Raw genomic sequence first — 14,044 nt, 5'->3', positions numbered from 1 at the left:
GGGGCTGGACTCAATGATCTTCCGAGGTCCCTTCCAGCCCTAATGTCTATGAAATCTATAAAGGGGCCTCATACCCATTCCCCTGTGTTCAGAGGTAGTCATTAAGCGAAAGAATCCCCCAAATCACTAATTTAAACAGTCACACACTGCAAAGTACAATGTCCAAAACACCAAGAACAAACTATAACAGCTAAAAGCAGGGGAAACAAGACAACAATGCACTGCTACTTTCTTTTCAAGTAGCCTCACTGTTTTTAACAGCACTAGTTGAGGATCAAAAGTACTACTCAACCTGAGAAAAAGGCATCCGCAGCCCTACGTAACTAATGATGAATTAGGGACAGGTTCTGCTTAGTTTTGATACTGACCTGTAAGGCGTAAGTATGTTAAGTGGGGGAGGCTGTTCACAAATGTCATAAGTCTCTTGTAGAGGAATAGGTAGAGTCTTGCGGTCAAACAGCTGTTGATCTTGAATTGTGGAACTCCTGAAAGCTTTTCTCATTGTAATGTCTTGCAATGACACTGAAAGGAGACATGAAAATAAAATGAAAACAAATCAACCAATCAACTAACCAAGGATCAAGCATATTTGATTTGGTTTAATTTATCTGATGTCAAATGTTTTACAACTGCTAAACATTCTTTTTGCTAATAATTTTTGAGTAGCATTTACATTTTACAGAGGTATATTATTAAACTATTACTACCCTAAAAAGTGTAGTTAGATAATGAGAAAAACATAATATGTATGTTAGCACATTGTCAATTATTTCTAATCAAAGGCAACGTGTTTTTTTAACTAGACTCATGATGGTAACAGAATTCTGTTTTCCATAAAAGGCATCCCTCAGTTAAGGTTAATGTGTCAAAAGAAGGGTTCTGTAGCCACACAAATGCGATTCTGTATCTTTAAAGTCCCAAATAAAATTAACCTATTCTTAATATCCATGTGGTGGCTTGTGTCTGTTGCTTTCATTGACATTAATATGTACTAATTTGCATTCCTTGCACATGCAGCTGTCCAACTGAGATGCCAAATCAGCAAGGCGCAAAAGCCTATCCCAAACAATGAAAGATTAGTGGCAGGTGGTGTTTAATCATTCATTCCTGCATTCCTTGAAACCATTAAAACGTTCTTCTAAACAGGTTGCTAAATCAAGATGCGATTCTTCCATTTAATATAAAGAATTTTTGTAACATGGAATTATAAGCAATTAATGACCAGTATACGAGATTACAATTAAATGAATGAGCAAGAGCCCAGTGTCAGAGCAATACATTAAAATGCCATTTCCAAAAATTACAAAATGTCAACTAATAAGTTCTTAGATAACAACAATTAAGGCCAGCAACTCATTTTCAACTGTTTTAAAAACGATCATGATTAAAAAAAATAGGTTGAGTTGGAAGCATTCCTATTAAGATTCTAAGAAGGTTAATTGAAAAATGACTCTAACAGATGAAGTTTGCATTACACATTCATGAAACCGTGCATCTGTTCAAATTTTTTTCTTTCCTTTATGCTCAAACATTTCTCCCATGAAGCCCAGTTGTCTCCTAAACTTAGTCGTTACAAGTAAATGTCGGCTTTCCAGCTCTGATAAAGGAGAAACCCTATATTTGTAAGCTAAGGTATTTATTTCATGTCAAAATAAGTCAATGCTGAAAGAAAAAAACGTTAATCCACCATAAATTTTCAACAGAAAATACTATTTATAAAGTTAAATTGTGTTAATCTTCAAAGGAAACAAAGATTGAGGGTAGCCATTTTAAAAAGCATCTAGTGCTTTAAAAATATTTAGCCTTTTAAAAGAACTGATTAATCATATGTGCTTTTGTCAGATTCTAAGCTTTATTCCATCTGATTTTTGTAGTATGTTAACATATAAAACCTAAGCTACTTAGGGTGCTATCTGCTGCCCTATTTTCTGTCACAGCAGCTGAGAACAGTGGTGGCAGAAGAGCTGCCAGATCTCCCGCATAAAACACAAGCAAGCAAAAGGCAGGCCTTTCTCCACAGAGCACGGGTGTCAAAGATACGGGTCACGGGGTTCCTTTATCTGGCCCCTAGGTCTCAGAGTTGACCCACATACAGCACATGACCTGTGCTGCATGCAGCACCCACCCTGGCTGGTCCAGACGGCATCACATACAGTGCTCTGTCCAGGACTTCCACTGCATACAGCATGGATCCTTGACCAGCTGGAGTGGGTGCATGCACAGGCGCTGTGTTCAGTGCGATCCTGAACAGCTTAAGTGGACTCTGTGTATGCTGGGTCTATCATGCAGGCGTTGGTGGGGGGGTGGAGGCGGAAGGGGTGCAGTGGACCCAATCCAGCCCATGGACTGGCTCTGCACCATTAATTTGACCCTGTGGGTCAGATGAGTTCGACACCCCTGTTCAAGAGGGCCTGCAACTGTGAATGTTCCTCTTCCCTAGGCACACCAGTGACTTCTCTTTGTGAGGCTATTGTCTTTGCTATTCAGTTTGGCTTTTGAGATTGTATTTAATGGCTTCTCAGGTAGTATGTTCTTGGGGCATTTTTTTTTCTCCCAAGTTTTGGATCAAAGTTTTTGGAGGGAATTTTCTCTTTTGGAAAAACTTCCACTAAGTACTCAGAAACCTTTCCATCAAGGCTTTTCAATTCTTTTACAGATTAACTGTTTTGCTTCTAAGTGAGGCACAATATGTAAGCAACAAATGTACTTATTCAGTACTGCTCATTACTCCTTTATAACATTCATTTTCAAGCACTTTCTAATAACAATATTAATAAATGTCTGTAGGAGCATGACAACTCTGGAAATAGTTAAAGGGAACATTCTTTCAATAAATATATACAAAACATTTCTTGGCTTTTGATATTTAAGGTGCTTATAAAAATATGAAACATATTGGTCTTCTGAATAAATTAAAATTACTGAGATGTGCATTATTCTATATGTTCTCTCGTGTTCCATCATTAGTGGGCCCATAAAGTCTCTAGAGTAAGCAGGTGCAGCATTTCTAAAACATCAGTTTCTCACCCTTCTAGTAAAAATAACAACTAAGTGCAGCTTTGTAGAGGGGAAAAGATCAGTCCCTAGAGCAATCAGTTCCCAATGACTAACAGATCATCTATCTAAAGTTATACAAATGGCCAGAGAAAATATTTTGTAGAATTCACCACTGCCACTAACATTTTCTCCTTCAATATTTTGGATCTTGTCATGAAAAATATAAACAGCCTTTTATATGAAACAGCTGAATATATCGCAACAACTTAATTAAAAAAAAACCTGTCAGAAGAATCCAAACAAAATATTTAGAAATATAGTACTGTGATACTGGGCTCCAGAAAATAGTAACTTAAGTCTTTAAACTCAATAGAGACAAATACCCAAAATGTTTCATAGATAATCTCAGGATTTACAAACTCATTGTACATGTGCAAATCTCAGGACACTATCTTTAACAGTATACAACAAGCCCATAAGTACTGTTCTGTGAAAGCATAAGTAGTCTCTGTCATTTTAAACACACACGTAATACACATACAATCTCCCCCTCTCTCTCATTTGAGAATCTGTATTAACCCTAGAAGTGTAAGTGTATCCCTTCTATCTCTGCATCATGAAATTTGTAAAAAGACTTATTATAGCAACCAGTCTAACTCCCTGCCAATACAGGATTTTCCAAGTAATTGGAAATAATGCCTGTCAGAAAGCACAGCTATCAAATGTACTGAACATGACGTTCGGAAACAGATCTCTGTTCATTTCTCTCCAACTCAAAATGAAAAATGAGAAAAAGCAGGTATTTAAATAGCAATACTACAACAGATATTAATTGGGTTTCTTTTGAAGCTGAAATAAAAAACATATCAGTACCATAAATTGGTATTAATATTTTACCACCTGGTAAGCTGCCGCTTCAATTTCTTTCCCTTTAGTCATTAAAGTATGACCTACAATTTGTAGAAAAAAAAATCAGCTATGGAGTATATCAGTGTTCTGACAGAAAGAAATGATTCTGATAGAAATAATTTACATTTCAAAGAAATACTTTTACTCTCTTACTTAAAAAAAAATGTTAGGCAATAGGTTTTACAGTCCTTCCAATGTACAGCCAACAAAAGTTCTACACCTTCCAGAAATGGCAAATATATATAAATTGTTGCTTGATTCCTCCATGAATGTGTAACATTTTAAAACCAGCACCATTTAAAATGACAAACATAACTGTTTGCCAGTTCAAATGTTTTGTTAGAATTTGTCAGAAGCCGTGGATCCAAATGTCATAGATTCCCTTCAAGTATTCAAAATCCTATCCAAAGCCTTAGAAGTAGGAAAGGAAGAACACATGATACTATTTAGAAAGTTCCAGTTATGAGTAACTAACCTTATTTTCTTTATTAAAAATTCTCTCCCCAGCAATAACCTTCTTACTCAACCCTCAAGCTGAGAGTGTAATATTGAGCTCTGAGTTCCATGAACCATTTTCACAGATTTTAGAAGTGGCATTATTCTTAATAATGTCAAAAATACTTTGCGTTTAGTAGAATGACTCTTCTGCTATCAAAATGTTCCTTTCTAACTACCGGAGTTATGATAATTACTGAAAAGAAATTACTTCTCCCTTGGAAAAGAAATTGCTTCCCCTTGTTTATTGTCCTCAGGGGCAAGTCCAATCTCACATTTTCTAAAATGATCTGTCCTAGTGAAAATAAGAGCACAGATGCAGCTTGGACATTGAATTTATGTAGCTTAACTTCCGTATGTAAGTAAAGGGACTCAGAGAAGCCTAGGAAGCTAATACGTTTGAGAGAGAATTCATAAAAAGATGTTGAAATATAATGCATGCTAGAGAACATCCTTCTCATCCAGGCATTGCAAACGGCGAACATATCAATGGGCTCATCACAAACATGGGTGCATTTTCTTGTTCATTCTGACAAGAAAATGCACCACTTAAAACCTGTCATTTCATCCAGATTTCCTTTTTCATAAATAGAGAACAAACTACACAGAAGTATAGCCCTGTCACTGAATCATCTAACTTTATGAAACTAGTTCTCAAGCTGGGCATTCCTAACAAACTGATTAATTACTAAGCATATAGTAGACTACACTGAGTGTAAGAACTGGAGGGAACACACTGAAGGTGTTGGGGCTAAAGCATGAACCACAAATGTGCAGATTTGTGTAGAGAGAAATGTACTGTTCCCCTATATTTACTGCTTTAAATAATCCTAGGATTTACCACACATGCAGGTCTGAGTGTTCAAAACAAACACAGATCTACTGAGGCAATCCTTTATGAAGAAATGACTGTGGTTGTGTACAAGCATTACATTTTTACTGGAAGAATTGCTGTTCTCCCAGTAGAAATAAGATGTATACAAACACTCACTGAATTCTCCCTAGGCAAAACATGCCCCTTCCAGGAGAAGATCTTCTGGGTCTCAACCTAAAAGATCTCCCTTAAGAGAGTTTCTCCCATAAGGGTGAATACCTGTACACTCTCCTCCCAATCTGCTCCAGGAGCGAAAGGAAAGTCAGTAAAATAAATAAATAAATAAATTGAGCTGTCTGCAAAACACTAAGCAATCAGAGCTTGATTGAAGCTCCATGGTTAGAAAGAAGATAGAGGCAAGTTAATGGACAGGCAGAGCACAGCAGCATGACCTGGTGTCTGAATGGGAGTGCTGTAGGGCAGGGGTTCTCAATCCCTGGACTGCGGCCCACTGCCACGCCGCAGCAGGTTGGCTGCTGGTCCACAGCACCATCAGCTGCCAGACTGAAAGTGGCTGAGGACCGGCAAACCGTGGCCCCCCCAGAGCCGAGCAGAGAGGCTGCGGCTCCTTTGGCAGGGCCAGCAGCAGCGCAGAGTTTGGCCTACCCCTCTGGCTGGAAAGTGGAGGTATCCTTACCTGTCTGCCGGCAGGAAATTCTGGCCGCAGTCAGCTGTGACTGCTGGGCTGCAGTTTGCTGGACTATAGCCACTTCTGGGCCCCGGTTTGCCAGGCCACAGCATAAAAACTTTGGGACCCTCTGCTGTAGGAGATACCGAGGGTGGTGCCAATATGGTATAAAACCACTGATGCAAACAAGGCTGCTAACCCTGTTTTGTTTGCTTGTGGGTTTTTGTTGGGTTTTTTTTTTTTACTGACAATAAAACTTTTACTTTTTTAACATGGTTAGTATTAAACCCCTGAATTTGAACCAAGCTCTTCTAACTTGGGCCTGGCAAGAGTTACATTTACATTATGTAAAACATATACCAGTGAGAGTTTGGTTGTCAGTAAAATGTTTGCAGATTGCCAATGAAAAAAAAATTCTCAGGTTGAAAGTTCTGTTTAGGATGCATTTGTTCCTCATTCTAAAACTCTTTAAACCATTATGCTTAAAATATGTAATTCCACATTGTGACACCGTGGACAATAAGTAATTTGCCTCTTGGGTTTCCTATCTTTTCCCCTGAGCTTCATAATGTGTTAGGTATGCTGATTTTAAGGTGAAATACTTCTACCTTGTATACATGCCCCAATTGACTCAGAGAGACCTAGCACTTTAGGGGTAGAAACAGATGTTGCCTTCACCTTTGTGCCACCATAAAACAGACGTCTATGCCCCTATTGTGCCACAAATGCCTCGAATTTGTGGCTACAACAAAGTTGTTACTAACTTGTGCTGCTATTTAGTGGCAGACAGCTATTTGTTTTATGATGGGAAAGTATGGGCAGCTTAAAACTGCTCACACTCTCCAGCTGACCTAGGGAGGTGCTCTGGGGTTTTGGGGACCCAATTCTGCACAGTTTGGTAATTTCCACATAGAGTTGGGCCGCTCCATCCCCCAGGAGTGCCTTACCAGCTTTCCCTGCATACAGAGAGGCACTCTGGGGAATCCTGGGGCATGCCTACATGAGAATGAAAAACAGGGGTTCCCTACTTACAGGGATATGTGCCCAAGATCCTATTTGTTCATCTCTAAGCAGGAAACCCAAACATTCCCTGTTTACAGATATGTTTCTAGATTCCCTGGGGTGCCTCTGTAAATGGGGGAAGCTGGGGAGGTGCTCATAGAGCTTCAGAGGCCTGATTCTGCATGGGAATTCCTGGGGCATTCATAATCAGTTCCCTCAAGCCCCGAAAGAACACACCACCTATTGTCCCACAGCATCAATGGGCAGTAGAATGGGAGGGTGTATGTTTTGCCCAATGAAGTGGATCAGCTATGCTAGGACACATCCCAGGAAAACTAACCCACTTCATTTAATAACATCTATCTCTAGCCTAGGATTGTACCATTTTCACTCATGGTACCATGACCCATACTGCTTTATGGTACTGAAATTTCCCAGCTACTAATCTGCTTTGTGTGGTAACTAAATGCTTTGGCAAAGCGATGTTTCTACAGCCCTATAAAAGCAGGCACATTTATTCCAGAACAGCAGATTTTGAGTTAAAATTTCATTACAGTAAATTTTTTGTAATCCGACATTTAAGTAACCAGAAATTCTATTAACTGGAATTTCCAGCCAGCTGAAGAGAGAGGGAGTTTGCACTTGGCAGCCGCTGCTGCCACCCACCACCCTGTGCTGTTGCCACTGTGTGTGTGGCTGCAGCCACCCCTCCACCTCCCTGCTCACAGCCACCACCCCTCCCCCACCCTGTATCATCTGAAAACCCCTATTGGGTTATTTCAGATAACCAGAATTTTTACATAACCGGAATTCCCCTTACCTTGGGGATGCTGGAAAGCAAAGATTTACTGTATATATTAAAAGAACAAAAACCATTAATTCAATAATGTTTCCATTTAAAAAAATTACATTTATTTTTTCTGCTGCCTTGAAATTTTAATTTGCAACAGCATTTAGTATAGGTTCACTATAGAAAACAAAACACCTTATCTTACTGCCTTAAGTTTCTAGTTTGTTAAGATCACAAATACAATTACAACACTTTTTCTAGTCTGTAGAATCAATAATGTAGTTTCAAAATAGGCAGATTCTTTCTTAGTTTCTGAATCCCCTCCTTTTCAGAATATTACATATTTTTAGGGAGTAACACAATTGTCATTTATAAATGATTTGTTACACATGACATCAGTGTTGCACTGTGTATTAGTATTTCAAAAGAGAGACATGAAAGCTGAGTATTCTTAACAAAAGTGCTATAAAAGTTCTGCCTACACAGATCTAAAGTATTTACTTATATTAGCACTTATAACTGCAAGATTAATGGCTCTAAGAAATTCACAGAGCTGCAAGAACTGACAAAAATTTTCTTTAGAAGCACAATACTAAAAAGGGATGACATTTTATTACATTAACTTGGGCAGTATTAGTTTTATGACTGACCAACAACTACCAACTCTAATGTTTCAAGTCCTTTAGTATGTGTATGTATGAATCTCTTATACATATATGTAATTACACACACAAGTGCATGTGCACATATGCAAATCCTAGGTAATGTATGTATGTTAAATATATAAATGATTTAAACATGGCTGCAAAGAGACCCATACATTTACAATGGATTTACTCACTCTCTCTCTCTCATTTTTTAACCAAAGAAGGGATTTATTATGTATCACACTAAATGTGTATTTTAAAAAATAAATGTTTAAAATAATACATTTCAGGAGGCTAAGAAGGCATTTCTTCAAAATAACATTATTTTTCAGAGATGATTTCTCATTAAAGAACCCCCATATCCAGAATGTACTACTATGCAACCATACCAATACAGGCTGAATGCTTCTATATTTATTTTTTTTTTAGCTAAAAAGATAATTTCCTTTTTTCTTACCAAAAATGAATGTTATTAATTTATTACCATCTCTCTGTAAAAACAAACTTTATATATTTACCCCCTAGAGAGGAAATAAAGTTATTTTTCCTCTGTATATAAGAATAGCATTGTTGCTAAGGGGAAAATGAAAAAATTTCAAAATCTATGATTAGTAGAAAGTGGGGTACAGACATTATTTCAAAATTGGTATGGACACTTCCTTCTTAATATCCCTTTTTTTTTTTTTTTTTTTGCTTAAATGTTAATTTATTGATTCTACAAAAATGTATTTCAGTGTTGAAAACTAATCTGATTTCCTGTTTACAGAACATTAAATACGTAAAGACACACAATTCAAATGAGAGTTCTGATAATATTAAAAACACGTTTGATATTTACATGGAATTATTATTTTTTTACACTTAATAATTTTAACTAACTTAATAAAACCACCTCAAAGGATTCAAATTAATAGCAAAACAAGCTTTTAAAGTAATGCATCCAATATCCCAATTGATTTTATTAAACATATACATAAATGCTTGTCACAATACCGTGTGGTTTTCCTCCCCTCATTTTTTATATTTCTTCAATGGTAATTTCTACTCCTGGTTTCCTCCTGAATCACTTCTTCCTGAGCTCCTGTGGAGCCCTATGTTTTTACAGTACAAGGTAAAAACTGTTAAGCACAATCCAGTACTCTGTCTCTTCCATGATTTGATTTTTATACTTTTGCAATAGAAAATGTAAATAATACAAAAAGTAGGATGGAAATTCAGAAGTCCTTGGAAAACTTCAGTTTCTTCAGGAGGCTTTAAACAAGTTTTTGTCAAGGATCTCTATTTTGCTCAGATGTATCTGGTTCTTGTTGTTTGTTTATGCTTTGAACTCTAAAATAAAGTTCCTCTCTCTCCCTGATAGTAACATGGACATAAAGAAGTACATTAAAGATAACTTCTGCTTTGTCTACTAAGAAAGAACACCAGTAACATCAAGAGAGACTCATTTTGTGTATCGTGGCATAAATAACCTCCTCTCGATTCAAGTTAAGACTAACAAAAATACAAAATCAGTGTTTTTACAGAGCTTGTTCTTTTGTATGATTAAACCTCTAATGCAAGAAAAAGATCATGATGTTGAAAATGCCTGAGCTCCCTGGTGCATAGAAATAGGCTGTCCCTCCAACACCCTTTCCATGGGTGCAGCATAGGGTCTCCAATATAGATTGCCAGACCTGCTAGTTAGTACACAGACTGGTACTTCTGAACACATGCAGTTAGTTGAGTGCAAGGACAGATTTGCTTTAATGTTGTAAAGAGGTTTGAAAAGAAATGCTCCAGGATCCAGATTTACTCCTTATGCCCCAGTTGGTTAGGAACTAATTTTCCAAAGTTTTCTGAGCTTTACCACTTAAATCCTAAGCCATACCCCCAATATTTTCTTCTATTATAATTCTCTTTTTTTTTTAGCTCAGACCAAAGTTAGAGGTGTTTGCAATAAGCCCTTTAAAATTCAAATCCAGAGAAAACAAATGATTCACTGTCCCCAGTTCTGGAGTGGGATATTATGTCAAGATCACCATTTTCCTGTTCTTTCTTTCAAAAAACTCACTCTGGGCAAACTTATTTTTCTAAACACAAGGCACTGGATACAGCTTCCTCAAGGAACTGGTTAACAGTTCTTGGACTACTTATGAATGGAAAAAAAATACTCCTGGGACTCTAAAGAGTAGTAGCTTTTTGGCATGATCAGTCACTGAAAGCCTAGAGCAGTGATTCTCAACCTGGATCCTGCAAGATCTTTCTAAGGGTATGGCAGGATGCTAGGCAATATTAGTTATATTAAGCGTACAAGCACATACACGATTCACAAGATAAGCCAAGAGATTTCTAATAGAATTCTATAGTGTCAAAAATACGTTGACCTGTTATGGCCTTTCTGAGTTCTCTGCAACAGAATTATTAAAAGTATTTTTTTTCTGTAGACAAAAATCAAATGAAATTAGTTTTGGAAATTGGGTGCCATCCTAAGTTCAGGACTTTGTACTTGTCCTTATTGAACCTCATGACATTTCTTTTTGACTAATTGGAGGATTGAACCAAGTCTCTCTGAATCCTAGCTCTACCCTCCAGAGTATGAGTAGAGCCTTACTGCCGACAGCACGATGCCATCTGCCAATTTGCTGAGAATGCAATCTATCCCATATTCCAGATTGTTGAAGAAGATATTTGAACAAAACTGGCCCCAGGACTGAACGCTGGGGCACTCCACTCGATATTGGCTGCCAACTAGACAGAGCCATTGACTGCTATTCTCTGATCCTGATCCAGCCAGTTTTCTATCCACCTATAGGAAAGCACCTCTCACTGTCCTGAAGAAGATGGGATGGGGGAGACTGGAGAAACAGTACTAAACCTCGAAAGGAGAGCAGTGGGCCCAGGAAGGACCATAAGAGTCTCCTACCTCTCAGGGGGAGATGCAGCAGCACCAAAGGTGCCTCGATCAACCCCGATGCTACCCCAGCTATGCTTTAGAAGCGTGTGCTGGGTGTGTCTTGGTGAGTGCTCGGCAGTTTCTGGTGTAACTGGAAGTCTTGCATCAGCCCTGAAGAAAAGCCAACACAGTCCAGGGGAAGACAGGCACAGCGCCAGAGAAAGCCAGCACAGTGCAGGTGAAGACTGGCACACTGCTGGAGAAAGCCAGCATAGTCCCAGAGAAAGCCAGAACGCCAGGAAAGCTGGAACAGTGCCAGAGAAAGCCAGAACACTGGGGAGAGCCGAGGTAGGCCCAGGGAAAGCTAGAGCACTGAGGAGACTGGCACAGCTTAGAAAACCAGCATGTAGAAGAGAGCTGGTCTGTTGAGGAGCACAGGCAAGACAGGGAGAGCCAGCAAGGGTGAGAGAGCTGGCCTACTGGGGAAAGCTGGTTGTACAGGAAGAGTCAGCCGTAGCACGAGATCTATAGGAGATCACTGGAAGCCCAGACACCCAGAGGAGTGTCTGGAAACAGGGGCCTGTGGACGAGACACTCAGACGGAGAGCAAGAGGAGGATCCTTAAGTGTGCGTGCAGGAACTCTTGAAGTTTTGAATACTTTATGTTGTACAATTGAGTTTATTGAATTGTCAAAGTAAGGACTGATTCTAACAGGGACCGCCCTGACCATAAGGCCAGCTGTAAATGACTTACTGTGAGTTTGTTTGTGACCTTTTTATTTCGTCGTGCTTGGAACACCTGGTTGGCGTAAGGATGGGGCAAGGGGAGGCAGGAACCCCAAGAAGATGACCACCAGTCTTGTCAGTGCAATTAGTTCCATCAGGAGCCTTCTGAGTAACTAATTAGAACAAGCTGTGGCAGGTGAGACCAGAAAGGGGCTGCGCTGACATTAAGAAAAGGAAAATGGGTATCATTTACAATCAGTAAACCCTAACTGACCAGGAATAAGACCCAGGCGCTTTTAAGTAATGAGACACTCAGAGCATTGTGTACACCACCTTACACTCCATTCATCCAACCCAGACTTCCTTAGCTTGCCTGCGAGAATGTTGTGGGAGACCATATCAAAAACCTAAACGCTAAAGTCAAAGTATATCACATCTGCTGCTCTCCCTGCATCCACAAAGCTGGTCATCTCATCATATAAGACAATCAAGTTGGTTAGGCATGACTTGCCTTGGTGAATCCATGCTGACTGTTCCTAATCATCTTCTCCTCCAAGTGCTTAGAAATGGATCCTTGAGGATCTGCTTCATGATTTTTCCAGGGACTGAGGTGATGCTTACCGGTCTGTAGGTCGCTGAAGCCTTTCTTCCCTTTCTTAAAAATGAGCACTATATATTTGCCCATTTCTAATCATCTGGGACCTCTCTTCATTGCCACAAGTTTTCAAAGATAATGGCCAGCAGGTCTGCAATCATATTGACCAACTCTGTCAACACCCTTGGGCGCATCCCATCCAGCCCCAGGGACTTATACGCAGTCAGCTTTTCTAAACAGTCCCTAACCTGTTCTTTCACCACTGCTGGCTGGTCACCTCCTGCCCAAACTGTGCTGCCCGGTGCAGTAGTCTGGGAACTGAACTTGCCTGTGAAGACTGGGGTGAAAAAGGCATCCAAAAAAAAAAGAGCTTCCCGAGCACCGAGGTGAGGCTTACAGGCCTGTAATTACTTGGATCGTCCTTCCTCCCCTTCATAAAAAGATGGACCACTTTAGCCAGTTTCCAATCCCCTGGCACCTAGCCAGATGACCACGAATGCTCATACAGCTGGGCCAAAGGCTCCGCGATGACCCCTGCCAGCTCCCTCAACACCCTTGGGTGGAGGGCATCTGGTCCTGCAGATGCAGTAAGCTTCAGTAAGCTAAAACAAAAGCTAAAACAAGAAGGAAGCATATAAGAAATAGAAACTTCGATAAACAATTAGAGAGGAGTATAAAAGTATTGCTTGGGCATGCAGGGATGAAATCAGGAAAGGAAAAGCACAATTGGAGTTGCAGCTAGCAAGGGACATGGAATGTAACAAGAAGGGTTTCTACAGGTATGTCAGCAACAAGAGGAGAATCAGGGAAGGTGTGGGTGTGCTCGGGAAGCTCTTGGAGAGGATCATCAAGGAGCATATCTGTGGGGGGCCTGCAGGGGAGATCATGCTCAGGGGCAATCAGCATGGCTTCACCAAAGGCAGGTCCTGCCAGACCAACCTGATTGCCTTTTACGACCAAGTAACTAAATCCTTGGATGATGGTGTTGCTGTGGACAGAGTCTTTCTAGACTTTAAGAAGGCCTTTGACACTGTCTTTCACCCCATCCTCATCAATAAATTAAGCGACTGCGGCATTGATGCCTGCACAGTTGGATGGGTAAAAAAATTGGCTGATGGGGCGCACCCAGAGAGTAATGGTGGACGGGTTGTACTCAACCTGGCGAGATGTGAGCAGTGGGGTACCCCAGGGCTCGGTCCTCGGGCCCGCACTGTTTAACATCTTCATCAGCGACTTTGACAAGGGGGTGGAAAGCACGCTGTCCAAGTTTGCTGATGACACTAAGATGTGGGGTGAGGTGGACACACTTGAAGGGAGAGAGAGGCTGCAACTAGATTTAGACAGACTACAAAAGTGGGCAGACGAGAATAGGATGGGGTTCAACGTAGACAAATGCAGGATGCTGCACCTTGGGAGAAGGAATCCACAGCATACATACAGGCTGGGGAGTTCACTTCTTGAAAGCACAGAGGCGGAAAGGGATCTCGGAGTCATTATTGACTCCAAGAT

The 14,044-nt window shown here is 40.0% G+C and overlaps 1 protein-coding gene across 3 annotated transcripts in view; it reads right to left on the bottom strand.

The window, feature by feature from the left end:
• The window catches only part of WASF1 (WAS protein family member 1), an 86,091-nt gene that overhangs the window by 13,571 nt on the left and 58,476 nt on the right, over nucleotides 1-14,044 (bottom strand). For all 3 annotated transcript variants that reach the window (XM_025198876.1, XM_006019494.3, XM_025198875.1), the window contains exon 4: nucleotides 369-522. In XM_025198876.1, coding sequence (XP_025054661.1) covers nucleotides 369-522 — 154 coding nt within the window. The remainder of the gene's footprint in view (nucleotides 1-368; nucleotides 523-14,044) is intronic.

Source organism: Alligator sinensis, unplaced genomic scaffold (genome assembly GCF_000455745.1).
Source record: "Alligator sinensis unplaced genomic scaffold, ASM45574v1 scaffold737_1, whole genome shotgun sequence".
Taxonomy (NCBI): Eukaryota; Metazoa; Chordata; order Crocodylia; family Alligatoridae; genus Alligator; species Alligator sinensis.
Note: the sequence above shows the minus strand (reverse complement) of the source record. Positions and strands in the feature narration are given on the sequence as shown.